Raw genomic sequence first — 26053 nt, forward strand, 5'->3', positions numbered from 1 at the left:
GGGCAAATGTCAGGCTTTTAAGATCTACTGATTTTTTTCAACAGAGCCCCAAAATTTACCAGCCACCATGCACATAAAGTAGAATAGCAATTCTAAGTTATTTTCAGTACCAGCAATAAAATGAATTCATGCAAAAGTCAGGTTGACTGAAATTTTCTACTGTTTGGCAGGTTAATTTAATATTGATGAATTACTAAATAATGTGGAAACAGAAACCATTACCGTTTGCTCACCCATGTTCTGCAACCTAGGAGCATATCACATAGAAGCTCCTCCATATTGTTAAAAGTGTATGTGAATGAAGCCTCAGGGAGATACAAGTTATTTTGGTTGAATTTTGGTCCCACTAAAATCAGTGGAACATTCTAGCTTTGACTGAAATCTCTCCTTTATTACAAAGGGAGTCTAATGCAGCTAAATTACTCTGTATCCAATGCTATGAATATAATGGGTGGCACACTGACAACTGTTCTTTCCATTGCAGTGAATGCAGAAGAGTTCATACGCTGCATAGTCCTGCTTGACTGGAGTCAGAGAACTAGATCACATACAAAAATTTGCAGCACAATTTTTATGATATTGTTTCATCTTCTAAATACAAAGTATGTTGTTTATTTAGTATATATAGCCTGCCATCAAAAAATTTTCTCTGACATGGGAAATACTGCTAACAAGTTGCTAACGGTGAAATAAGGAGCTTCACAACTAAGTCAAAATCTTCAACTGATTCTCCAGTCCAAACTATATCCATGATTCATTGTTCATAATGATATACCACTCCATCAAGATTAACCATAGGAGAAATACTTGCATATCTGAAGTGATAAAAAAAATTCTAGTAATACTTGAACGTTGGCAATTTACACTTAAAGATACTAGAAATTGAGCATTTTAATTTCAGTTCCAAAGCTATGGAGAATTTTGACAAAGGCAATGGAACACCAATAACCACATTTACCCTTCTGGGATTTGGAAATGACCCTAAACTACAAATTCCATTCTTCATGGTGTTTGTATTCATATACACTGTGACGGTGGTTGGAAACATTATAATCATCACTCTGGTACTCTCTGATCATCACCTTCATACTCCTATGTACTACTTCCTTGGAAACTTGTCCTGCTTGGAGACCTGCTACACTTCAACTGTCCTCCCCAGGATGTTAGCCAGCTTCCTGACAGGGGATAGAACTATATCTGTTGGTGGCTGCTTTGCACAGTTTTTTTGGTTTGGGACCCTAGCAATTGCTGAATGCTACCTGTTGGCTGCCATGTCCTACGACCGCTATTTAGCCATATGTAAGCCCCTCCACTATGCCACTCTTATGGATGGGAAACTCTGCTTTCTCTTGTCGGCTGGGTCCTGGCTATGTGGGATTACAGTTATGACAATAGTAGTAAGTTTAATGTCACAACTATATTACTGTGGTCCCAGTGAAATTGATCATTTCTTTTGTGAATTGGCACCAGTGATTAATCTCTCTTGCAGTGATACGACTATGGTGGCACTGGTGGGTCTCATAGTCTCAGTCATTGATGCTATTCCGTCTTGTCTCCTAACTCTGATGTCTTATGTGTGTATAATTGCCACCATCTTACGGATCCCATCTTCAACAGGGAGGAAAAAGGCCTTTTCAACCTGTTCTTCCCACCTTATTGTGGTTTCTATATTTTATGGATCATTAATATTTGTATATGTGCTCCCAAAAAAGGAAGCTCTGTTGGAAGTGGACAAAATCTTTTCAGTCTTCTACACAGTCTTAACCCCTCTAATCAATCCCCTTATCTACAGCCTGAGGAACAAAGAGGTGAAAGAAGCTTTAAGGAGAGTCATAAGCAAATGCAGGGTTTTAACATAATTTGCACTATTAGCCAAATTTATGCCTTAAAATGACCTTGTGAATGGGCAGGCTCCCACAGAGAAGCTCATGCTTGCTCTGCTCCTAGCCAATAGAAAACGAGTGGGTGCAAGATGGGTGGTTGTATTTTAAGACATCTGATCTACCTACTATGCTGTTTCCGACATTCTGAGTATTCTAGGGGGCATGGAGAGGATCTTCTCTGCGATGGGGAACGGTTGTGCTGATATTCAGAACTGGTGCTCTGAGGAACTGATAAAAAGTGATGATCTGATTTTAGTCAACCTCCATCTGTCCTGTGTCAATTTCCACTCAATTATTTTGAAGAACTGTTTAATGTGGCAAGGATTGACAAAATATCCTCATGGAGGGTCAAGGAGAGAGAGGGAGAGATTATTGATTTAACACAGAGTGACTTTCTGACTATGATTTTCAGCCAAAACAAATAGGTATTTTGCTTTTGTTTCCTTTCAATATCATTGTTGGAACATTTCCTGATAGTTTCCACTGAATTGGGATATACATCGTTATTGTGATGTTTCATCCTGGTTTGTGTCAAACCAGCTAGCATTACAAGCCAAGCTATACATGTAATATGCAATATTTTTCTTATACTTGTAAACAGTGCTTTTGCTATGTTTTTCCATTGAATAAAACACTGTAAACCATGTATGTTGTTGTAATTGATTGCTTTGAAGTCATTCCAGCACTGGGTGGGTAGGTGGGGAAATCATTACCCAATCCTGGTCTGTATTTTGCCAGAACAAAGGTAGCAACTCTACTCATGAGGAAGCTAACAGCCCTTGCAAAATTCTTGTATTTATGAGTTTGCTCAAATTCTAACCCTTTACTGAATCTATTGATTTGGCAGGCCCCCGCTTCCTTTTTTAGTACACATTGCTTGCCATCAATAAATATTCTCTGTTCTAGGAGCTATTGAGTTGCTAAAGGTGACACAAGCAGTTTCATAACTGTGTTGTAATATTCAGTGGATTCTCCAGTCAAAACTATATCCATTCTTCATAAAGAGGTATCACTCCATCATCCACAAGAGGTCCAGAAGGTGACAACACAAGAATGGGCCTTTTCTGTGGTTGTTTCCTCTTTTTGGAATACTTTCACCAAGGAGACTTGCCTCGTGCCTCTACTATATAGCTTTAAGCATCAGGCAAAAGACTTCTCTATAACTAGGTCTTTGACTAACAGTCTATGGCCTTTTAAATATGTTTGTGGGAGTGTTATTAGTTTGTTTTCATCTGTTTTATTATGTATTTTGTGCTCACATTTTGTATTTTTATGTTCTGAACCACCCTGTGATCTTTGGATAAAGGCTGGTATATAAATGTAATCAATCAATCAACTGAATCAGATGATGCTCTGCAAGTGGTGAACCTTTGAGTAACGTTTGTCCTTATATGATGTTTTGGGAAACCAGCACTATGTAATCATCTTCTGTGAAGCCTGGCTTGCAAGTGGGTCAAATTGTAAGATCTCTCATTGGGTTTCGTGGCTGAACCCCCACGGCAAAAGATCATTTGTGAAGCTTAGAAGTGAATGTGTTTCTTGAGCTGAAAAGGGTTCTGCATCGCTATAGTATCAGTATGTATCAGTTCCTTCCAGTGTTTTCTTTATAACATGATTTCAGCCTTCATTTGCCCTACCACTTCCACTTCCATGGCATGGGAAGCATGACACTGTGATGCCGGATGTGGGGAAGCTAAAGTTACCACAAAAATGTGTTTGCACATACTGTTGATCAGCAAATCAGCATTGGGGTGCTGCAAGGTACTATCCCCCCGCAATGTTCTTCAACATTTCTTTGAACTCATCAAGATTTTTCAGTTGGTTATTGAATGCACTTCCTGTTGAAATATGAGAGGCTCCATATCTATGGGCATTCTGCCAACTTTTTCATTTCTCTACCTGCCATGGACTGGTTGGACACAGAGAATGGGAGGAACCAGCTGGAGAACCACCAAGGGAAGAAGGCTCAAAGCCCGGGAAGTGCAGCAGGGGAGGACAGAGGCCAAGAGGCAGAGATGAATCAGGCTTGTGCATAGTCATGGGTGTCTCCCCCTCCTGCTGTGACAAGCTCCTCTCCCTGCTAGTCTCCCAGAATGAGTAGCGGTATGAATAGGGTGTAGAAGATGTTGGCTTCACACAGGCTCAGTCTCTGATTGCTTGGGAAAATCCCTGGAGAGGAGGGAACTTAGATGGCTGTGGGAAGACAATGACCTTCAGTCTTGGCAACTGATTCATGGGACAAGACCTGTAGGGATGAGCTGCTGTGCTTATTAGGCCTGACACTCTGGCAAGTCTAGCAGTTAATGGATCAAAATTGAATCACAACAAGACAGGGATACTGTTTCTGGGGGATAGGAGGCATGCAGGTGTGAGGGACTCCCTGTCAGGAGCTTGTCCTACACTCAAGTAGGACCCTGGCAGAGACACATGCCCAACTAGCATGTTATCTCTCTCCTGGTCAATCATTCAAGAGCTTCAAAAGCTTTCTTCAGCCTGAACATGACAGTGACTGATGCCAACAGATATTGGAACACTTAGGGAATCCGTAGAGTCTTTGCAGCTTGCGCAACAGACCTCAGCAACTCAGCATTTTGGCTAATCTACTTTATTTACATATAAACACACACGGAGCACTGCAAAAGGGCTCCCTCTCTCTCTAGCATCAGACAGCAAAGACAAAGAACAAAGGATAATAGTCCCACTTCACGGAACACAGTAACACAAACATCCTGTCTCTGTCACTTCCCACTTTGTGGAGTCAAAACTCCACAGTTTGTGACAGACAAAAATCCCATGACCTCTAAAGGACCAGGTGCACAGCCTGGATATCATTTTGGACTCACAGCTATCTATGGAGGTGCAGGTCAACTCTGTGCCCAGGACAGCTATCTACCAACTTCTTCTGGTATGCTGGCTGAGACCCTACCTTCCTGCCCACTGTCTCTCCAGAGTGGTGCATGCTCTTATTATCTCCCAATTGCACTTTATGTGGGGCTACCTTTGATGGTGACTCAGAAACTGCAATTAATCCAGAATGTGGTTGCTAGACTACTGACTGGGAGTGGCCACCACAACCATATAACACTGGTCCTAAAAGATCTACATTGCCTCCCAGTATTTTTCCAAGCACAATTCAAGGTATTGGTGTTGACCGTTAAAGCCCTAAACAGCTTTGACCCTGCATACCTGAAGGAACAGCTCCACCCCATTGTTCAAAGCAGGCAGCTCCAAGGTCCAGCTCCAAGGGCTTCCTTGCTAGAATTGAAATTACAGGGAACAAGGCAGAAGGCCTGTGGAATGCTGTCCTGTCAGATGTCAGAGTTAAAACTACTATATAACTTTTCATAGACATCTGAAGACAGCTCTGTTTCGGGAAGCTTTTACTGTTTGATTCCGCCCTCCCCCCTGTATTTTTGCTGAAAGCTGCCCAGGGTGGCTGGGATAACCCAGTCAGAGGGGTGGGGTATAAGAAATAGATAATTATATCATCATCACCATCATCATATACAGGTTGTGCTAACTCCAACTTGCACAATCTGATTTACTACCAGCTTGCTCCTGTCCCTACCTAAACAGCCTATCTTAACTGTAGTACGCCCTTGCCTGACTCTTACAAACCATAGAATCCAACCTGGCCACAGTGCCATCCAATCAATGTTCCATCCCACCACTTGGTACCATATATCCATCAAATTATGATGGCTCAAACTAAGTTTAGCCATCTAAGTACATAAAGTTCTGAAGATTCCTATCTCGTTGCCATACAGTCACAGCACCCATCAGCACAGGCATAATTAGAGTAGAACTTTCCCCACAGAAGAACAATTTAAGCATAGTCCTTAGAAAACTCAAGAGGTTTTTCTTCATACTAATCCCTTGTGGCTATTCACCACCTTTTAAACCCTCTTCATGTAAAACATATTAGCATGAGTTACAGTTATGTTGAAGTGGCAACACAGCTTAATGTGGCCATCACTGCTGAGGAAATAAATCACTAAACTATTCTGCCTGGTGGTAAAGAGGAAAGGTAAATTTTTATTATTTTTCTCAGACCTTATCCCTGTTATTGAGAGGGAGGATTTCATTCAGGAGAAAATACCCTTGTAAACAGCCCTTCCCCTGTGACTATGACTGTTACCTTTACACAAAGAGTGGGCAGACTTCAGGCTTTTAAGATCTACGTCTATTCTTAATAGAACCCCAGAATTTACCAAACACAGCCAGCTGTAAATGCCATACAGACAGAATGGAGCAACAAGTCTAAGCTGTTTTCAGTACCAGAAATAAAATGAGTTTACAGTCCATTAATGCAATAGCCAAGGTTATATTAAATTTTCTACTTCTGAGCAGGTGAGTTTAATGTTGATGTCATTACTAAACAATTGGGAATCAGAAACCATTAGCTTCACCTCACTCCTGCTTTGCAATGCAGGAGCATATGACATTGAACTTCTTCCATATTGTGGAAAGTATATGTGAATGAAGCTTCAGTGGGTAATAATTTTTGAGATAGATTCAAGCTAAGTTAGATGAACTTTGGTCCCAGTAAAATAAATGGGACATGCTAGTCCTGAGTGAAATCTTTCATATTTCAAAGGGAGTTTAATGCAGCTAAGATACTCTGTATCCAGCCCTGTGACTATAGTGAGTAGCTCAATGGGAACTGTCCTTGCATTGTAGTGAATGAAACATAAGATTCATTAGAGCTCCTATGTTTCATAGTCCTACTGGATTGTAGCCAGAGAATCAGACCCACAATCCACAACTTGTTGCACAATATTATTATTTTATTGTTTATCTTCTAACTGTAAAGTTTGTTATTTATTTAGTATATATAGCCTAACATGAATAAATATTCTCTGATCTGGGGAATATTGAAAATGAGTTGCTCAAAGTGAAACAAGAAGTTTCACAACTGAGATGCAATCTTCAGCTGATTCTCCAGTCCAACCTATATCCATGCTTCATGCTTGATAAAGATGTCTCACTCCATTAAGATTATGCTTCCAATTTCTATTTGAAGTGATTTTCTAATATAACAGCAATTCATGAAAGTTGGAACATTACACCTAATGACCTAAAGACACTATAATTTTGGCAATTTAATTTCAGTGACCATTGCTATGGAGAATTTTTACAAAGGCAATGGGACATCAATAACCACATTTACCCTTCTGGGATTTGGAAATGACCCCAAATTACAAATTCCATTCTTCATGGTGTTCGTAATCATCTACACTATGACTGTGGTTGGAAACATCATAATCATCACTCTGGTAGTCTCTGATCATCACCTTCATACTCCTATGTACTACTTCCTTGGAAACCTGTCCTGCTTGGAGACCTGTTACTCTTCAACTGTCCTCCCCAGAATGTTAACCAGCTTCCTGACAGGGGATAGAACTATATCTATTGGTGGCTGCTTCACACAGTTTTTTTGGTTTGGAACCTTAGCAATTGCTGAATGCTACTTGTTGGCTGACATGTCCTATGACCGCTATTTAGCCATATGTAAGCCCCTCCACTATGCCACTCTTATGAATGGGGAACTCTGCTTTCTCTTGTCGGCTGGGTCCTGGCTATGTGGGATTACAGTTATGGCAATAGTAGTAAGTTTAATGTCACAACTATATTACTGTGGTCCCAGCGAAATTGATCATTTCTTATGCGAATTAACACCGGTGATAATTCTTTCTTGCAGTGACACCACTTTGGTGACACTGGTGGTTCATATACTGTCAATCATAAATGCTGTTTCTTTTTTCCTGACACTGTCATCTTATGTGTATATAATTTCTACCATCTTACGGATCCCATCTTCAACAGGGAGGAAAAAGGCCTTTTCAACCTGTTCTTCCCACCTTATTGTGGTTTCTATATTTTATGGATCATTAATATTTGTATATGTGCTTCCAAAAAAGGACGCATTGTGGGAAGTGGACAAAATCTTTTCAGTCTTCTACTCAGTCTTAACCCCTCTAATCAATCCCCTTATCTACAGCCTGAGGAACAAAGAAGTGAAAGAAGCCTTAAGAAGAGCCATTAAAAAATGCAAGGTTTTAGAATAATTTGCAGATGCCTTGTCCACACATCAACATTAGCCCAAGTATGCCTTACCATAACCTTGTGGATGTGTAGGCTCCCAGGAAGAAGTTCACATATTCTCTGTTCCTTCTGAGTATTTTAACCACAACACAGCATGGCAATTATGCTAAGATTTGCCTTAGTGATTTATCTGAAATGGCGATCATGGTTCATGTCAGTAACCATAGAACATTGGCTACATATCATGCTTTAGAAGAATCCTTAACTACAAGCCCCATTTTGGATGGCAGACTAATATAAATTTTAGATTAACTGTTGTGCCTTCTGTAGTTAGTAAATAGGGAAGAGTAAAGCTGATGTAACCTGCTTCTGCGATCCAACATGTTTATTCAATTTGCAGCATGCCACATTTTAATTTGCCGTGTCATGTGAAGCAGCCCAGAATACATATATTACAAGACTGTATAGTGAACATAGATGTAAAGCTATTTTTTTTCCCAGATTGCCAGAATGCCTTTTATTTAGCCACTGTTTTGATTTTGCAGATAAACGTATGGTAGTCCCATGGCACATATGCAAACATTTTCTTATTAACATGAGTGAGGAAACTCCAGCCCATGGCCTTATTAGACTTAAAAGGCCTACTCATTTGAGCCACCGTTCCCACTTGAATGATGTGGCAAATATGATGCCATCCATCATCATCATCGTTGTCATCATCATATATTTAGTTATACCGAAACCTTTTCCCCTGACAGGGACTCATGATGTCACATGTGGGGCAGGTAAAGTTCTAGCTATGTCAAAAGCAACATTGCAGGCACCACCAATCAGCTGATCGTCAGCGGGGTCCTATAAGGCACCATTTCCCCCCAGTGGTATTTAACATTTTTTTCCAGTGTAGCACTGGTATTGTCAGGCTGCTGCCAGTGACTCCCGGCCAGTTGCCCAGGAACATACAAAGACATGGAAATGTTTCTTACCATACACTTTTTGTTCAGGTTTTACAGAAAGAGGCTATAGAACCCAACCTCTTGGATAATGGCATTGTCCACAGTGAATCTCCACCCCCTGTCTCTACCAGTTCCTCGTTTGTCATCCTCATTGTCTCTCCTGTGGGTGGTGCTACGTGTCCTTTGTCTTTGAGCTCTTTGCTCTCCTACTTTAAAGGCTTGCTGGGTTCTGAGAGAGGGCCGGATCTGGAATGCTTTCTAAAGACACTGTGTCTATCAGCTGTCACCCCCCTAGTGTTTCCTCCTCTTTCTCTCCCATTATTTCCCAACTTTCCTCCTTGTTGTAAGAATTTTAAAACAAAACAGTATATGTTCCTGTATCAATAAATGACGGATCCTTCCTGCTCACAATAAAGAGGTTTCCATGTGTTCTTGTACTGTACTGTAGCCTGTACATGCTCATGTTTTCACATATGTGTGTATTCTGCTTGTATTCTGCTTGTCCCTCTCCCCCTTCTCCCTTCCCCTTCTCTCCTGCCACACTATATTAATTTGCCTTTTTACAGAAACATTGTAACATCTCTTGATTTTAAAGAAGCATGTGTGTCTATACCAAATGTAACTTTAGTTGTGTAAAATTGTAACTCCACGAATGTAAAATGTATCTATTATGTTGCAAGGGAAAGATAAAGTAACGGAGACCTGTCAGAGGTGGCCTCAGCGGTGCAGCACCATCTGTTGAGTCTACCATGCATGAATCTCATACATCCATTCATAAAAAACATGTACTCTCATTCACAAAATGCAACTTTATTTAAAAGTGATCATTACTATCTTCCTGCATATCCTTGACAGCCCACAGGCAAAACGTTCAAATCCTGTTTCCCTCCTTATCAGTCCACTCCAGGTGTCACTCTGATCACTCTGCAAACAAGAAAACATATCAGTAAATGTGTCACAAACAAGTTTGCATAAGCTTCTTACTGACACCACCCAGGAAAAACAATGTAAATCACCCACAAGTACTGTCGTTAACACAGATGTTTTCCTCAACTGTCACTCACCTGCAAATCCATTCATGCCATGCCTAGTCTGTCGTCTTCTGTAATCCATGTCCTTGTATTGTCCTGTATGAAAAACCAAGTGTATAAATATCAGGACTTTCCTTTGGGGTTCCTTCTGGTGAAGCAAGGAATGCTGTTGCAAAAGTCATTTCTTTGTTTTCAATAAAGATCAGGCTTACAAGCCGCCTTGCTTCAAATTTTCCCGGTTTGGTCTCTGTTCTTTACTCCCAACCATTAAGAGCCTAAAACGTGCCTTCTTGGTAGTTGCAATTCACTTAGGGAAGGCAGCAATTTATGGGCAAATTTCTTTAACACCCTCATCTGCCTCTGAGCCATGACATCCCTAAAACCCCTGTTGTAAATCTAAACTGTCTTCCTCTTCCTCCTCTCTGAAAGGGTCAAGCTAGGGAGGTGGTCGCCACCATTTCTCTTCTGCCCAGTCGCTGATAGGTATTATGGAATGCACTTCTTGTTGATATATTAACATTCAGCTGGCCTATTAAGTTCTCTGCCTGAGCTGCCTATCTTAATTGGTGATTTAATGTAGGTTTAATTTTTTATTTAATATTTATTATGCTTTATTAACCATAGTTGTATCCATACATCAAATACATTTTATAGACTGTAGATTGAACCCATCAAAATAAAAATTCCAACAAAGAAGTATATATCTTCATAAATTTGATTTCCCGTCCTTTTCAACATCTTTTCACTCCAATCAACCTACTACCTAAATTTATCAGCAAAATCATAATAAAATATTAATATGCATCTATGTATATTACTCTACTTTATATCTCATATATATATATATATATATATATATATATATATAATATTTATATAATCATATATATTTATAGTATATTTATATCATATCTATGTATATCACTCTACTTTAACCCATTTAACCTTTATTTACAGAGCTTATTCAAAAGCTACCACCAAATTCGGATTGCAACACTTATTTTTTAAGTAGTTCTTTAGAGGTTTCCAGTTACCAATGAATTCCTGTTTTGGGTTATCTTTAATCTTTTCTGAGGGAATATGTAGTTCAGCATATTCTACCAATTTTAGTAACCATTCTGATCTGATGGGGATTTGGTCACTCTTCAAATGTTTTGCTATAAGTACTCTTGTGGCTGTGGTGGCATACAGAAAGATTTTCCTTATCTTCCTGGCTATATCTGCTCCTGTAATACACAATAAAAATGATTCTTGTTTTTTGGGGGGAAGGACGCATTTAACATTATTTGAAGCTGAGTATGTATTTCATTCCAGAAGGTTTTGATCTTTTACAAACCCACCACATATGGAGCATGGTTCCACCTGGTTCTCCGCATCTCCAACATATATTAAGGGCACTTTTGTACATTTTGGAGAGTTTAGAAGGGGTTAGATACCAGTGGTATAACATCTTTTGAAGGTTCACCCTTAACGTATAGCATGCCGTTAAGGTCCAATTTACTTTCCACAGGTGTTCCCTTTAGCTCATCTCTATGTTGTAACCAAAGTCTTGGGCCCATGTGATCATTGTGGAATTTACCTTCTCCTTGACTTCCCAGTCCAGGAGGAGTTGGTATGTTTTGGAGAGGGTTTTAGTTTTAGTCTTTATTAGATCTGATTCAAATCTGGAAATCTCTGTCGAAAATCCTCTTTTTTAATTACATTTATCACATTTTATCACATTTGAAGGTTTCAGATAATTGATAATATTAGAACCAGTCCTTGGCTGATTTTGATAGACTTCTTACAAACCACAGAATCCAATATGGTCACAGTGTTGCTCATCCAACACCTGGCACCACACATTCATCAAATAATGATAGACTGAAGTCAGTTTAGCCCTCCAAATGAACTAAGTTTTGAGGAGTAATTATTCCTGTCTCACTGCCACACTTTCACAACACCCACTAACACATTCTGTTAAGTATAATTGGTTTAATTGACACTAAAAAGGGGAAATTCCTGTGTATTAATGAAGCTTTAAAATGAAAAAAAAAGGCTAAATGTGTATTGCTAACACAGGGTTTTACCACTGTAGTTTTTTAGCTCCTAAATGGGTTAATGATTGCCTGTTACTCTAAACTAAAGTAACATTTGATCATGTGATGAGGCTATTGAGTTTCAAATTCACCATCTGGATAGGGTGATGGCTCTTAGTCTTTCTCTGAACACTACAGAGAACAAAGGCATGTAAAATGGCTCTCCAAGAGCTGCATAGTTTGAATAATATTTTTATGGGTCTAGACAATGATTTCATCCAAAAGGAGTGAAATATTTAGGAATATGGTTAACAGCAAAGAATATAAATATTTATAAATATAATTATGAAAAATGTGGAAATAAATAAAGAATAAATCTAGAAATATAGGGAAGGGTTGATGTCTTATGTTTATGTTTTTATATTTTTGTTGTTGTTGTTTCTGTTTTCTGTTTTTGCTTTTGTTTTCTTTTTTACAAAGAATAATTGTTGAAGTTAAAATTGTAAAATCAATAAAAAAAATTACAGAAAAACACACACACAAAAGGAGTGCGTTATTAAGCTTCCAGTCACTTCAAACTGCACAATATTGATATCTACAATACATTCTTAATTAAAGTAGAACCATCATTTTACAAAGGGAATATGCCTCCTTTCCCAGAAGATCAATTTAAGTGCAGCTCTTCTTGGAAAACTCAAGAGGTTGTTCTTCATACTGATCCCTTGTGACCATTTCCAACTTCTTATATAATCCCTCTTCTTGCAAAACATGTTAGCATGAGATGCTGTCATGTGATGCGGCTGGACAAGTTGTGATCATCACAGCTGAGGAAATGAATCACTAAGCTGTTCTGCCTTGGTTCCATCTGATGGTCAAGAGGAATGGTAACATTATTATTATTCTCCTCACACCCAATCACTTATTTTCACTAGATGTCTGCCTATTTTAAAATTTCACATTCCTTACAGATCATTGCTGGAAAAGCAAATGACTTAAAAAGAAAGTTCTCTCTCTCTCTCTCTCTCTCTCTCTCTCTGCATGTGTGTGTGTGCTCCAATTGTCTTTCTTCTGCAATGCAAAAACCAGGACATTAATTTCACTATTTGCCAAACATTTACAGTACAGACCTATACATGCGTACACAGAACTAAGTCCCATTAAGTTGAACGGCACTCTCAGGAAAGTTGGTGTATAGTTGCAATCTTTGGCAACACAGAAATGGGCATTAATTTCAATTAGTTTAGCATTACCGTGTTGAGTTGTAGCCCATGGAACATGAGTAAAACAGATATATTTTCTGAATGGCATTCTTGTGGCTCTCACATGACTCTCCCTAAAGATTTGTTAACCTTTTTTTGATTTCCCCTTGAAATTCATCAGACCTTTTTGTTTGGGAAAAACACCCAAATTGGCCTCAAATATCACAGTGCAATTTCATGAAAATTGTATTGGACACTGATGAATGAAATACAAATGCATTCAAGAAGCTGTGATTATCCAGGAATCCATTCCAGAAGGCAGATTTATATAATAATAATAACTAATAATAATAATAATAACAACAACAATAACAATAACAATAAAGGTAAAGGTACCCCTGCCCGTACGGGCCAGTCTTGACAGACTCTAGGGTTGTGCGCTCATCTCACTCTAGAGGCCGGGAGCCAGCACTGTCCGCAGACACTTCCGGGTCACGTGGCCAGTGTGACAAAGCTGCTCCGGCGAACCGGCACCAGAGCAGCACACGGAAACACCGTTTACCTTCCCGCTATAAAGCGGAACCTATTTATCTACTTGCACTTAAGGGTGCTTTCGAACTGCTAGGTGGGCAGGAGCTGGGACCGAACGATGGGAGCTCAGCCCGCCGCGGGGATTCGATCTGCTGACCACGTGATCAGCAAGTCCTAGGCGCTGAGTTTTTACCCACAGCGCCATCCGCGTCCCTACAATAATAATAATAATAATATGCTGTTATTTGATACTTCTTACATTTGTTCTCCTTGCAATAGCTTATCTATCACTTCATCCCTTCTGAATTATCTTGCTTAGCTTCAAACATCTGCAGCAACTGATGTTCTTCTGCTTCCTTAGATCATACTCTTTGGTGTGTGTCCCACTTTACAAACTGTTATTCAATTGAGAGAGAGGGTGCCAGTAAGGAGGAAAGACCCTTGTAAACTATTGGTTTTTCACAACTTTAACATGTTGCAGGATTGCAGTTGAATACAGTGGTACCTCGGGTTACATACGCTTCAGGTTACATACGCTTCAGGTTACAGACTCCGCTAACCCAAAAATAGTGCTTCAGGTTAAGAATTTTGCTTCAGGATAAGAACAGAAATCGTGCTCTGGCGGCACGGCGGCAGCAGGAGGCCCCATTAGCTAAAGTGGTGCTTCAGGTTAAGAACAGTTTCAGGTTAAGAACAGACCTCTGGAATGAATTAAGTACTTAACCCGAGATACCACTGTATAGCAGAGCATACACAGACTTCCAGAAGCAATCAGTTGCGGGCAGGAAGGATGAAGCAGGAAGAAGATGCTGCTACCAGTAACTTGGTTACTTATAGGTGTTTTATTATTTACATCAGACTCACAAATTACTATATAAAGGATACAGACACGGATCTTAACTCTCTCACTTAACATATTCCAAATGGCTCTCAGAACATACAATGATCAACCAACTATCCAGCCAAGGAAGGTCATGAGTCATCATGCCTATGTGGACACCTCGACCAATAGTAGAGTTGTATCCAAGGTCCCATATCTCTAGGCAGAATAACTCCCTCTGCTCAGTCTTCTTGGCCTTCGGCCAACTTCTTGACTGCTTTTGTGAGAAGCTGCATCAAATGGCACGTAGACATAAGAATCCCAACATAAACAGCCCTTCCTCAGTGGCAATGTTTAGTGATATCTTCTCCCTACATAAAGCATGGCCAAAATCATTATCTACTTAAAACGAGAACTAAAGAATATACCAACCACAGTTAGTTTTGAATGTGTACAGATGGAATGAAGGAACAAGTCTAAGCTGTTTTCATTACCAGAAAATAAATGAGTTTGCAGTCCAGTCATATAAAAGTATACTTCAGGTTATCTCAGGTTTTCTCTCTCTCAGCAGGTGAATTTAATGTTGATGCCAGTGCTAAACAATTGGGAATCAAAAGCCATTACCTTCAGCTCACCCCTGCTTTGCAGTGTAGGAGCACATCACTGGGAAGTTATTCCATGTTGTGGAAGGTGAATATGAATGAAGCCTCGGGGGTACCTGTGAGATGGATTCAGGCTAAGTTAGTTGAATTTGGTCCCAATGAAATCAATGAGACATGCTAGTCATGACTGAAATCTCTCATTTACTTCCAAGGGAGCTAAAGGTAGCTATCATGGTCTGTATCCAACCTTTGGAGTAAAATGGGCAATGCACTGAAAAGTGTTCCTTTCATTGTAGTGAATGAAGATGTATTAGAAGCACCGGAGCTCACATTTTGCATAGTCCTGCTGGATTGGAGTCAGAGAATCAGACCCACCACCAACAGTTTGTTGCTCTATATTTTTACTGTACTGTTTAAGCTATAAAGGTTTTTTATAGTATATATAGCATGCCATCAATAAGCATTCTCAGGTCTGCAAAATACTGATGATGAGATGTCAACAGTGACACAAGGAGCTGCACAACGGAGTTGTAATTTTCAGCTGATCTCCAGTCCAAACTATATCCACGATTCATCGTTTATATAGATGTATCACTTCATGGTCACTAACTACAGGCAAAATTCTTCCAAATTTCATTTGAATGATTGCAATAATTGAAATCTGGAATATTAAAATTCTGGGGAAACAACAATTTTAGCAATTAACCTCCAGTGAACCTATGGAGAATTTTGAAATAAGCAATGGAACAGCAATAACCACATTTATCCTTCTGGGATTTGGAAATGACCCCCAGTTACAAATTCCATTCTTCATGGTGTTCATAATCATCTACACTGTGACTGTGGTTGGAAACATCATAATCATCACTCTGGTAATCTCTGATCATCACCTTCACACTCCTATGTACTACTTCCTTGGAAACCTGTCCTGTTTGGAGACCTGCTATACATCAACTCTCCTTCCCAGGATGTTAGCCAGCTTCCTGACAGGGGATAGAACTATATCCGTTGGTGGCTGTTTCACTCAGCTTTATTGGTTTGGATTCCTAGTTGTTGCTGAATGCTACCTGTTGGCTGCTATGTCCTATGATCGCTATTTAGCTATTTGTAAGCCCCTCCACTATGCCACTCTTATGAATGGGAAACTCTGCTTTCTCTTGTCGGCTGGGTCCTGGCTATGTGGGATTACAGTTATGACAATAGTAATAAGTTTAATGTCACAACTATATTACTGTGGTCCCAGTGAAATTGATCATTTCTTTTGTGAATTGACACCGGTGATTAATCTATCTTGCAGTGACACCACTTTGGTGACACTGGTGGGTCTTACAGTCTCAGCCATAGACACTATTCCTTCTTGTCTCTTGACACTGATGTCTTATGTGTGTATTATAGCCACCATCTTACGGATCCCATCTTCAACAGGGAGGAAAAAGGCCTTTTCAACCTGTTCTTCCCACCTTATTGTGGTTTCTATATTTTATGGATCCTTAATATTTGTATATGCACTTCCAAAAAGGAAAGCTCTGCGGGAAGTGGACAAAATCTTTTCAGTCTTCTACACAGTCTTAACCCCTCTAATCAATCCCCTTATCTACAGCCTAAGGAACAAAGAGGTGAAGGAATCTTTACGGAGAGTCATAAGCAAATGCAGACTTTTAGAATAATCTGCAGAAGCTTTGTCCACACATCCGTGTAAGCCAATATATTCTTTACCATGACATTGTGAATATGCAGGTTTCCAGAGTGAAGTTCACATCTTCTCTGTTCCTCCTGAGTATTTTAACCACAGCAAAGCAGGACAGTTGTGCTAAGGTTTGCCTCAGTGTTTCATTATTCTGGGGTTTATGGTTAATGTTACTAATCATAGCCTATTGGCTATACATCATGGTTAAGGAGAGACCTTAACTACTGTTCCCAGTTTGGATGACAAACTGAAGCACAATCCTTAGCTTAACTGCCATGCCACACTGTTGTTATACAGCAGGTATGAATTCCTCTCTGGGAGCCAGCTTGGGCTTGGGCATGGGCTTCTCTGCACGCCATGGCCACTGCCAGCCTGAGCCAGGTAAAGAGGCGCATGGGCGTGGCAGTGGCAGCCCCGCACACCTGTGCACCTCTTTCCCCTGCTCCTGCTGGCAGCAGCTTGGGCTGGCCTCTTTTTTGCTGTTCAATATATGGCAAATCTACCTAACAAGAATCCCATGTTTTTCATTAAAGGCATGCTTAGGTGATTGCTGTTGCTGTAGCAGCAGCTGCTTAAGGGGTTTTTTTTATTGATGGAGTTACATACTGATATTTGCTAGTCCTTTATTTCTGTGATGACTGGGATGGCACCAAACAGATTAAATAGGAACATAATAATTGCTGGAAGTACAAAATTCCTGTGATTGACATATTTCAGATCATATGGTCATGCAGGAGAATTCAGATATATTTGAGTTTACTTCTGAGTGAAACAAAGGATATTTTGGGTTATGATCTTCCCAATGACCCACTAGTGATATTGTTTCAATATCTTAAGGATAGAGTTCAGAGGGATAATATTGGAAATTGTTAACTGCAGGAAGAAGGATTGAATGCCAAAATCTCAATAGATTGTTGGTTAACTAATATATATGGTTAATCTATTGAATTTAATCAGAACCAGAGATGGACAACAATGTGAAGACAAATAAGTGGAGAAATAGAGTGGAGAAATAATAAAAAGCAGGATTTAGTGAATGTGTATTTGGGATATATTAAAGTATATAAAATAGAAAGGATGGAGGCAATCTTATGGCAAGATTCACTGGGTTGAATGAGTTAGGATGTGGTGGATCTTCAGCTCAGCCAGTTGATTCCCAACTCAGCTGGGCTGAGACCAGTGTAATTCCCACCAAAATGGGCATGCTGGGGGCATGGCGGTGACAGAGCTAGGCATGACGTGGAAAGATGGATAATACAAGTCAGGTTATTTTTTAAAAGCTTGTTTTACTTCTGACAGGCTTGGGTTGGCAGCTGCCTTGCTCCTGAACAGAGTATGCTTTTGACATAACTTTACACTGGGTTAACTTATGCTGGCTTGCTTTATACCAGCTTCTTGTGTATAAGATTGCTCTCACAGAAAATACGAGTACGTTATCATTTTATTGTAAAATGGCATACATGGTCAATGCAGTGTACAATTCAATAGGCAATGGATGTAACAGAAGGCTTTGTAGTAGGAATTTTATAAGGCGATTGTATTGTGATTTTATGAGTATATTATGCATATCATGCAGGAATCTGGCATTCCTGTTCCATATTCTCTTTTATTACAGTCATCCACTATGTACTTTGCCTTCTTCCTACAATTATGCTGTCTCCGAGCTTTCTTCTTTTTTATTTTTCCCAGCATTGAGGACCATGTCATACAAAAAATCCTTGTTTATTTTTTCTCATTTCCCCCCATCCTGTCCAGTCTATCCCTTTATATATCATTTGTTGTTCCTTGCTTTTGTCTTATCAACTTATATTATGTGTGATGCTTTCATGAAAATGACATTGTTTTCTTTTCCTAGCTTGCAATGAAATCTAAAAAGATTGTTATGGTAGTTATATAACCTATTATTCTGTTTTGTAATTATTATTTTATAAACTTATTTTATTTTTCCCCAAGGAAGGTCTAGCAGGGTTCAAAATGCTTATTAAATCATTTGCTGTTCACCTTACTGCTTTTGCGTCCAGTTCCTCTTATTTTGGGGCGGGGTCACATTTTTGTGGGACATTGTCTCCTAAAAGGCAGGTTGACCGTCATCATTTTTCTTATCCCAATGGTAGATAACAATTCAGTGACACTGACATGAAACACATAGAGAAGCTTCTATGTTCATGCAATAGATTAAGCAAAAATATTTTCTTCACATTGGTTAAACTTCAGCTGGGTCAGAAGGAAATAATGAAGTTAGCTGGATATCATTTGAGATGGCCAGAAATATTTATTCACTTACTCACTCAACATAGAGGGGTGATTCTAAGAAGTTTTCTCTGATGGAGGAATGTCTTCTATTCATAAGAAGGTGTTTTTTGTCAGAAGTGCCTTACCTTGCCAAACAATTCATTGGCTCTAACCCAGACATTATCCTATATCAGTTCACAATCAGAAATTCTTTATTCATTCTACCCAAAGCTGCTGTGGAAAAATGTACTTCTCCTTACAAAACTAAACAACTGACAGATAAGCTTACTCATAGCTTCCTTTATCTCTCTGTTTCTCAGGCAATATACAATGGGATTGACAATGGGGGTTAGAACTGTATAAAAGATGGAGAAGACTTTGTTCAGATCTTTCAATGTGTTTGTTTTGGGAAACATGTAGACAATGACAAGGGTTCCGTAGAAAACTATAACCACTGTAAGATGGGATGAACAAGTGGAAAAGGCCTTTCGTCTCCCTGTGTTTGATGGAATTCTTAGGACAGTGGAGATGATCAAACCATAGGACACCAAAATCAAAAGAAATGGGGCTAGAGCTATTAGGGAAGACAGGAAGAAAGCCAATAATTCCATCTGTTGTGTATCGCCACAGGCAAGCTTTATAACTGGGGTGAAATCACAGAAGAAATGATCAAGAATACGAGGACCACAAAATGATAGCTGGGACATCAAATATGTTGTTATAGTGTTAAGTAGAAAACAGCTTGCACATGATCCCATCATAATCTGTATGCACAATGTATGATTCATTAAGGCTGAATAATGAAGAGGCTTGCAAATTGCTAAATACCGATCATAAGACATAGCAGCCAGCAGATAACATTCTGAACCCACAAGAGAGCCGAAGAAATAATATTGTAAAAAACAGCCCCACATAGGAATTGTCCTCTCTCCAGTCAAGAAACTTGCTAGCATCCTGGGTACTATGGTTGAGCTGTAGAAGGTCTCCAGGCATGAAAGGTTTCCCAAAAAGAAGTACATGGGGGTATGGAGATGCTGGTCACACATGATAAGAACAACAATCAGAAGGTTTCCAGTCATGGTCACAGTGTAGATCAGAAGAAACATCAAAAAGAAAATTAACTGTAGTTCAGGAACATCACTAAATCCCAAGAGAATGAATTCTGAAAAGTCTGTCTGGTTCATCCAGTTCTGGGTTCCCATTGCATTTGCTATGCATGAATAACAGAAACAGAAGTACACTCGTGAAGATAACCATATACACAGTTCTTAAAAAATCAAATCTGTTCATGGATCTTTTAATAGATCAAAGATGGGTGAAATCTGAAAGAAACATGGCAAATTAAGAGGTTAGATGAAATAATTCCACAGATGTTGCAAAACTAACTCTTTAATACAGGAGTGACCCACCAAAATGTTCTATTTGACATGAGTCTGTAGCCTTGCCTCTACCTTCTTAGAAGAATGAGGTATGAAGCAGAGGATGGGCTATGCATGCAGTGTAATATCAGCCAGACATTGCAGAGTTCAAGAGGGAGAATGTCTTCTCAACGACAGGATATATATCCATAAAATAAACATTATCAGTCTCATATAAACGTTAATATTTCACATACTGTATATATAGAATTTGGGCAAAAAAATCAGTTGATCTGAGAAAGCAGACCTTTGCATGTTCATAACTCGATGAACATGTTGAGATTGGCTTGGAAGTGTCTTCTAATGAAGGGTGGTTTTATCAATTAACCTTGTAATCACAATAGTATTATTTGCTAACTTAGTTGATTGTGGGACCTTATTGGTTCCTGCTACTTTGGTAACTGTGTGTGAATAAAAAATATTGAATTTTGCAGAATTTCCAAACTTATGAAGCTGCCTCATACTGACTCAGACCACTGATCCATTGAGATGAGTATGGTCCATTCTAGCTGGTAACAGCTCTCTGGGGTCTCAGTGGTCTTTCACAACACATGTTGCCTGTTCATAAAGTAATCACAGAATGGGTGGTATGCCAGGGGTTGAAACTGGGACTTTCTGCATGCTCTGCCACTGAGCTACACCCATTTTTTGTGACAATGGTAGCCAACGCTTCTGTTGCATTCAGCCTGAAAATAACATCTATAGAGATTGTTATGTGGATTCCATAGGTGTACACAGAACTCAGCCCATATCATATTTATTCTGCTTTTCAACAAAGGTTGATCTCAAAGTGGCTCGCAGTAACAAGAGTGTTCAAAAATGATCACTATGATCACTATAATATCAAAAACAATAATTTAAACAAAACAATTCATCAAAACAATGCAATGCAGTTCAATGCAATCTCATAGTGATTCAAAATAACAGGAATAGCTGCTGAACACCAACCCTGTGCCAGTTGGCATGCTCTCTCTTCGAAGAGGCTTCCTCATTCAACAAAACACTCCCAAGCTGCAAGTTATTTTATAGTTTTCACCCACAAAGAGAGAAACTGGTTACTTCTATGTTGCATTTGGAGTGGTGGTGCAATAGGTTTCATAATAGACCCACACTGTCTATGGTGTCTTTCTTCCATGTGGGATATTTAAGATGACTCCTTTCCACAGTCCATTTGTAGGAGTGTACTGGACTTTCTCTCTCCTCATAGGGGGCACAAGCCTCACACAAAGAGTGATAGGACAACATTCCTTCAGTTCTTGCCCTTTGGCTTACATCACAGAAGCTTCTAGCAAACCCTTAAGAACAACCAACTGTAAGTCCTGCTTACAGTTAACCCTGCTAAAAGTCAATACTCATCAAGCTCTGTAACACCATGAGCCTCTACATGAATGATCCATGTACACCATTGATGGGTAAAAACAAGTAGCTGATTTTTCAACTTTGAGCACAGAAGTTCTTCAGAACTAAATGTTGAACCAGTTCTAGTGGCTTAGTAAGCAGAACAAACGTCTGATGTAAATTACTCTTGAATCATGATTTCTAGTGAACTAGATATCACTCTGTTATTAAACTCATGGTTGCTGTTATGCCGAAGACCAAAATTCTAAATGTATTAAATATACAGGTCATTTAATAAGTTCCTCGTTTCTGCATTAACATACGTTACTGGAAATAATGCTCCATTCATGTCTAAGATAGGATACAGTTAGAGCTTCTATTGCATTTTTCATAATTTTGCTAAAGGAGCAAAATTCCTACCGCTTCTGAGGTGTTATTGGTGCATTTGATTGTTTTGATTACAGCATCTTTCCAGTGTTAGAAAAAAGTGCAGTGTATCCCACAGAGCACGCGGCCTTATAGATTTGCAAAAATAAGAAAAGAAACACTCCCAGTTCATTGCTATATACTCATTTTAATTGGTGTCACTTGTGTAGGCAACTTTAACTTGAGGTGCCTAAGGAATTCATTACCTACATTACATCTACACTAATGAAAGCTGCAATAGTAAAAAATGGGTATTCATGGGGGGGGGACTATGTTTTTGGTCAGTTGACAAAACTGAATTATATTGTATAGATTCATAAGAGACTCTAAATGCGTAGTTAAGTTGCAACCTGTACACAAACTTATTTTGAAGTAAGACCTGCTGAGGCTAGTAGGGCTGACTTCTAAGTAAAATTATCTAAGATGTGTATCATATCATTGAATTGCTTTATGACATAAAACCATTGTCTTGTTTCAAAGCAGAGATGGGGGGGGGAATTAATTCAGTTCACATTTAAAGGCAAACCCATCTAATTCACACATTCTGAAAAATATGTGAATCCAAACATTGGCATCCCTTGAAATTTGTATTTCTTCAAATTTTGCAATGGAGCTCCCGGCCAAGTAGTGTGCATAAAAATGCATTCAAATGCACACGTGAGTGAAAGTAACATACACCCTCCAGGTTCTCCTCCTCTTTTCCTCCAGGTTCTTCTCCTTCCAGCACCATGTAAAGTTGGACCATTCTGCTTAACATCAGTTAAGTGAGAGGTTCTGACCCTGCATGGTGCTATTTCTTCATGAGTGACTCATTCATTAAAGAGCTGCTCATAGGGAAGAAGCTACCAGGTGGGAGGATCTGATGTGGCAACCATCCTTTCCTGTCTATTTTTTTTTGTTTTGTTTTTAGCATTTTAGCACTGCTCCATGAATTGCTTCAGGAACGAATCCAGGGTATGGTAGGTAGCCACCGGGGTAGCTCAGAGCAAATAGGCCCAATCTGGGGGATACAGATCAAGGCCACACAGGGCAGATTGTGGGACCTATGCACAGGCCTACTTAGTACTAAGTAGACATGTATAGAATTGTACAGTAAATGGTTTGAGAACCTACTCTGGAATGACCCTCTTAATGTTTGAATTCTGTTTCCGTTTTATTCAAGTGAAGTAACTGAGTAATTGAACAAGTGGGTGGATATGATGTTTCATTGTAAGATAATTCACAACATAAGACATATGCACTGCCTACCCCGACCCCAGAATAAAGACTTGCACATAGGAAAGTTGGACTAAAGGGTCAAACTTTATTAACAGAACAAAAACATTTGCAGCTGGGTTCTAAACACATGTGGGATGAATTTTGGCATACAGCAAGGGAATGCCAATAGCCTTTGGACAACAGCATCCCAGTAAAAGCCCAAACCCTAGCTTCAGAGCTAGAAGAGGTTCCTATTGCCACCTAGCACAGCTGTGAGATGACAGGAAACCTGTTTCCTCACACTGTCCAGCATTCAGCTGGGTAGACCTCCAAGTTCCAGGATCATCAGACCAAGCGACAAGTCACTGTAACCAACTGGCAATGTGAGGTGGTTGGTGCCTCAGGGAGCTTACATTATGGGCATGAGCTAGCTGCTATATTCCGGAAGATCAGCACTACATAGAACTAAAGAACCATAGAACCACAGAATCATAGAACTGTAGAGTTAGAAGGGACCCTGAGAATCATCTAGTCCAACTCCCTGCAATGCAGGAATCCTGCCCACAGCCATTCCTGGCTGGCTTGTACCACAGATGCACTGACCCATTGCGCCACATGACCCACATCAGCTTATTTGGAAGACCTAGGCACCCAAAGGAAAATATAGGAAACAGTGTTGTGGTCTCTTATGTGGTAAGGAATACATTTGCTGCTACTAAACAGCAGTGTTTCAAATGTCATTTGAAACACTGCTGTTTAGTAGCAGCAAATGTATTCCTTACTAAATCTGTCTGAATTGATTTGTGTTTAAAGCTGCTTGTGATAGGAAGAAATATGTTCCCCATTCACAAGTCCAGAGCATGTGCATGAGGTTGTACATAGGTGCGATTGCATTTTTGTCATAATACATACATATTAATTGAATGTCTCAGACGAGGCTGTATATGCAATTTAGCATTCTAATTCAAAGTCACTTTTCTATGAAAGCAAGGTATGATCATGGTAGCCATCTCATTGAAACAGTAGCAGCAGTTTGTACATTTTTATTTAAATAAAAAAGACCCTCCAGATGTTGCCAAACTGCTTCTCCCATCACCCCTGACCGTTATCCATGGTAGCTGAAACTCATGTAAGTTGAAGTCCAACCAGTTCCCCATTCCTGGAGTATACAGAAGAAAGCCTGATGATGCTTATGATCTATTGACAAAATATCTCACAGCTTTCCTTAATGCTTGTTTAATGTCTTTATTTCTCAGGCTGTAAATGAAAGGATTCATCAAGGGTGTTAAAACAGTGTAGAAGACAGAACAGACCTTGTTAAGGTCTCTAAGTGTTCTGGTTTTTGGTAATACGTATACAATGACTATAGTGCCATAAAAGAGTGTAACCACAATGAGGTGTGATGAGCAGGTAGAAAATGCTTTCTTTCTTCCTAAAGTGGATGGGATCCTCATAATGGTTTTTATGATGCAGCTGTAGGAAATAAGTGTTAAAAGAAATGGCACCAATCCAAACAGAGCTGACAGAACAAAAATCAGCAGCTGTATTTTCAGGGTATCGTTACAAGACAGTTGAAGTAATGGTGCAAAATCACAGAAGAAGTGGTCAATTTCATTAGGTCCACAGAATATTAAGTGCATCATTGAAGAGGTCGTTAAAGTATTAACGATGAATCCAATGACCCAAGAACCACTTGAAAGTTGCAGGGAGAACCTGGCATTCATAATGGTCATATAATGCAATGGTTTGCAGATTGCTAGATACCGATCGTAAGACATAGCAGCAAGCAGATAGCATTCTGCAGTAGCCAAGGCCCCAAAGAAATACAGTTGCATGAAACAAGAATTCACAGACATAGACTGGTTCCCAGTTATGAAACTGTTCAGCATTCTGGGCAAAATAGTTGAGATGTAGCACGACTCTAAAGAAGACAAATTTGCTAGGAAGAAGTACATGGGAGTGTGTAGGTGTTGATCAGCTGCAACTAAGATAACAATCAAAAGGTTTCCCAACATAGTCACAAGGTAAATCACTAGAAATACCAGGAAAAGGAGCTGAAATGAATGGATATTTCCAAATCCAAGGAGGATGAATTCTTTGACCATTGTTTGATTGTTCCATTGTTTATTATCCATGAAATGCTCCTCAGGATATTTCAAGGAACTGCAAAAGGCAATAGGTAGAAATACAGGTTTCATCATTCAAATCTGATACATAACATTTAATATACATTTAATATACTACACCCTGAGTTTTTATGTGCATGTGCACAAGTGTGTGAATGTGGAGATCATTCTTTTAATAAGCAAGTTCCTCCGTTCAGCAGATGAAAAGAACAGATTATTTATTGTTTTCTGATGAAGTTTGGTTTTTTTCTATAAAACATAAATCTCTTTGGTTTTCTGCTATTCTCTGGATATTATGAACAGACTAAATGTAGCCCTATACAGTGGTACCTCGGGTTACAGACACTTCAGGTTATGCATTTTCGGGTTGCGCACTGCGCTGAACCCAGAACGGGTACCGGAACGGGTTACTTCTGGGTTTCGGTGCTCACGCATGCACAGAAATACTAAATCGTGTTTGCACATGCACAGAAGTGCTGAATTGCGACCTGCGAGTGCGCAGATGGTTCCACTGCACATGTCTCCTGAGAAGTCCCAAAGAGTCCAG

General features: G+C 39.5%; 5 protein-coding genes and 1 long non-coding RNA gene across 6 annotated transcripts; 3 read left to right on the forward strand and 3 right to left on the reverse strand.

Annotated features, from left to right (window-relative positions):
* Window positions 1-911: 911 nt before the first annotated feature.
* On the forward strand, window positions 912-1859 carry LOC310663377 (olfactory receptor 5B21-like; the record flags this gene model as incomplete). Its single annotated transcript, XM_083411190.1, has 1 exon — window positions 912-1859. One exon carries the CDS (start codon window positions 912-914, stop codon window positions 1857-1859), a length of 948 nt encoding a protein of 315 aa, XP_083267316.1.
* A 5147-nt stretch (window positions 1860-7006) lies between these two features.
* LOC310662099 (olfactory receptor 5B21-like) lies at window positions 7007-7951 on the forward strand (the record flags this gene model as incomplete). Its single annotated transcript, XM_083408867.1, has 1 exon — window positions 7007-7951. The coding sequence occupies one exon, from the start codon at window positions 7007-7009 to the stop codon at window positions 7949-7951; it is 945 nt and encodes a 314-aa protein (XP_083264993.1).
* Window positions 7952-9675: 1724 nt separating this feature from the next.
* LOC310663455 lies at window positions 9676-10009 on the reverse strand. The gene is made up of 2 exons (XR_014504496.1): window positions 9946-10009; window positions 9676-9796 (listed from the first exon to the last, which is right to left on the reverse strand). It is a non-coding gene; the product is annotated as an uncharacterized lncRNA (long non-coding RNA).
* Window positions 10010-15801: 5792 nt separating this feature from the next.
* Window positions 15802-16749, forward strand: LOC310662100 (olfactory receptor 5AR1-like; the record flags this gene model as incomplete). The annotated part of the gene is made up of 1 exon (XM_083408868.1): window positions 15802-16749. The coding sequence occupies one exon, from the start codon at window positions 15802-15804 to the stop codon at window positions 16747-16749; it is 948 nt and encodes a 315-aa protein (XP_083264994.1).
* Window positions 16750-19222: 2473 nt separating this feature from the next.
* LOC310662101 (olfactory receptor 6B1-like) lies at window positions 19223-20203 on the reverse strand (the record flags this gene model as incomplete). The annotated part of the gene is made up of 1 exon (XM_083408869.1): window positions 19223-20203. The coding sequence occupies one exon, from the start codon at window positions 20201-20203 to the stop codon at window positions 19223-19225; it is 981 nt and encodes a 326-aa protein (XP_083264995.1).
* Window positions 20204-24570: 4367 nt separating this feature from the next.
* Window positions 24571-25578, reverse strand: LOC310662102 (olfactory receptor 6B1-like; the record flags this gene model as incomplete). The annotated part of the gene is made up of 1 exon (XM_083408870.1): window positions 24571-25578. The coding sequence occupies one exon, from the start codon at window positions 25576-25578 to the stop codon at window positions 24571-24573; it is 1008 nt and encodes a 335-aa protein (XP_083264996.1).
* Between the last annotated feature and the right edge of the window lie 475 nt (window positions 25579-26053).

The sequence above is a fragment of the Podarcis tiliguerta genome (genome assembly GCF_965153285.1).
Source record: "Podarcis tiliguerta genome assembly, chromosome: 13".
Lineage (NCBI taxonomy): Eukaryota > Metazoa > Chordata > Lepidosauria > Squamata > Lacertidae > Podarcis > Podarcis tiliguerta.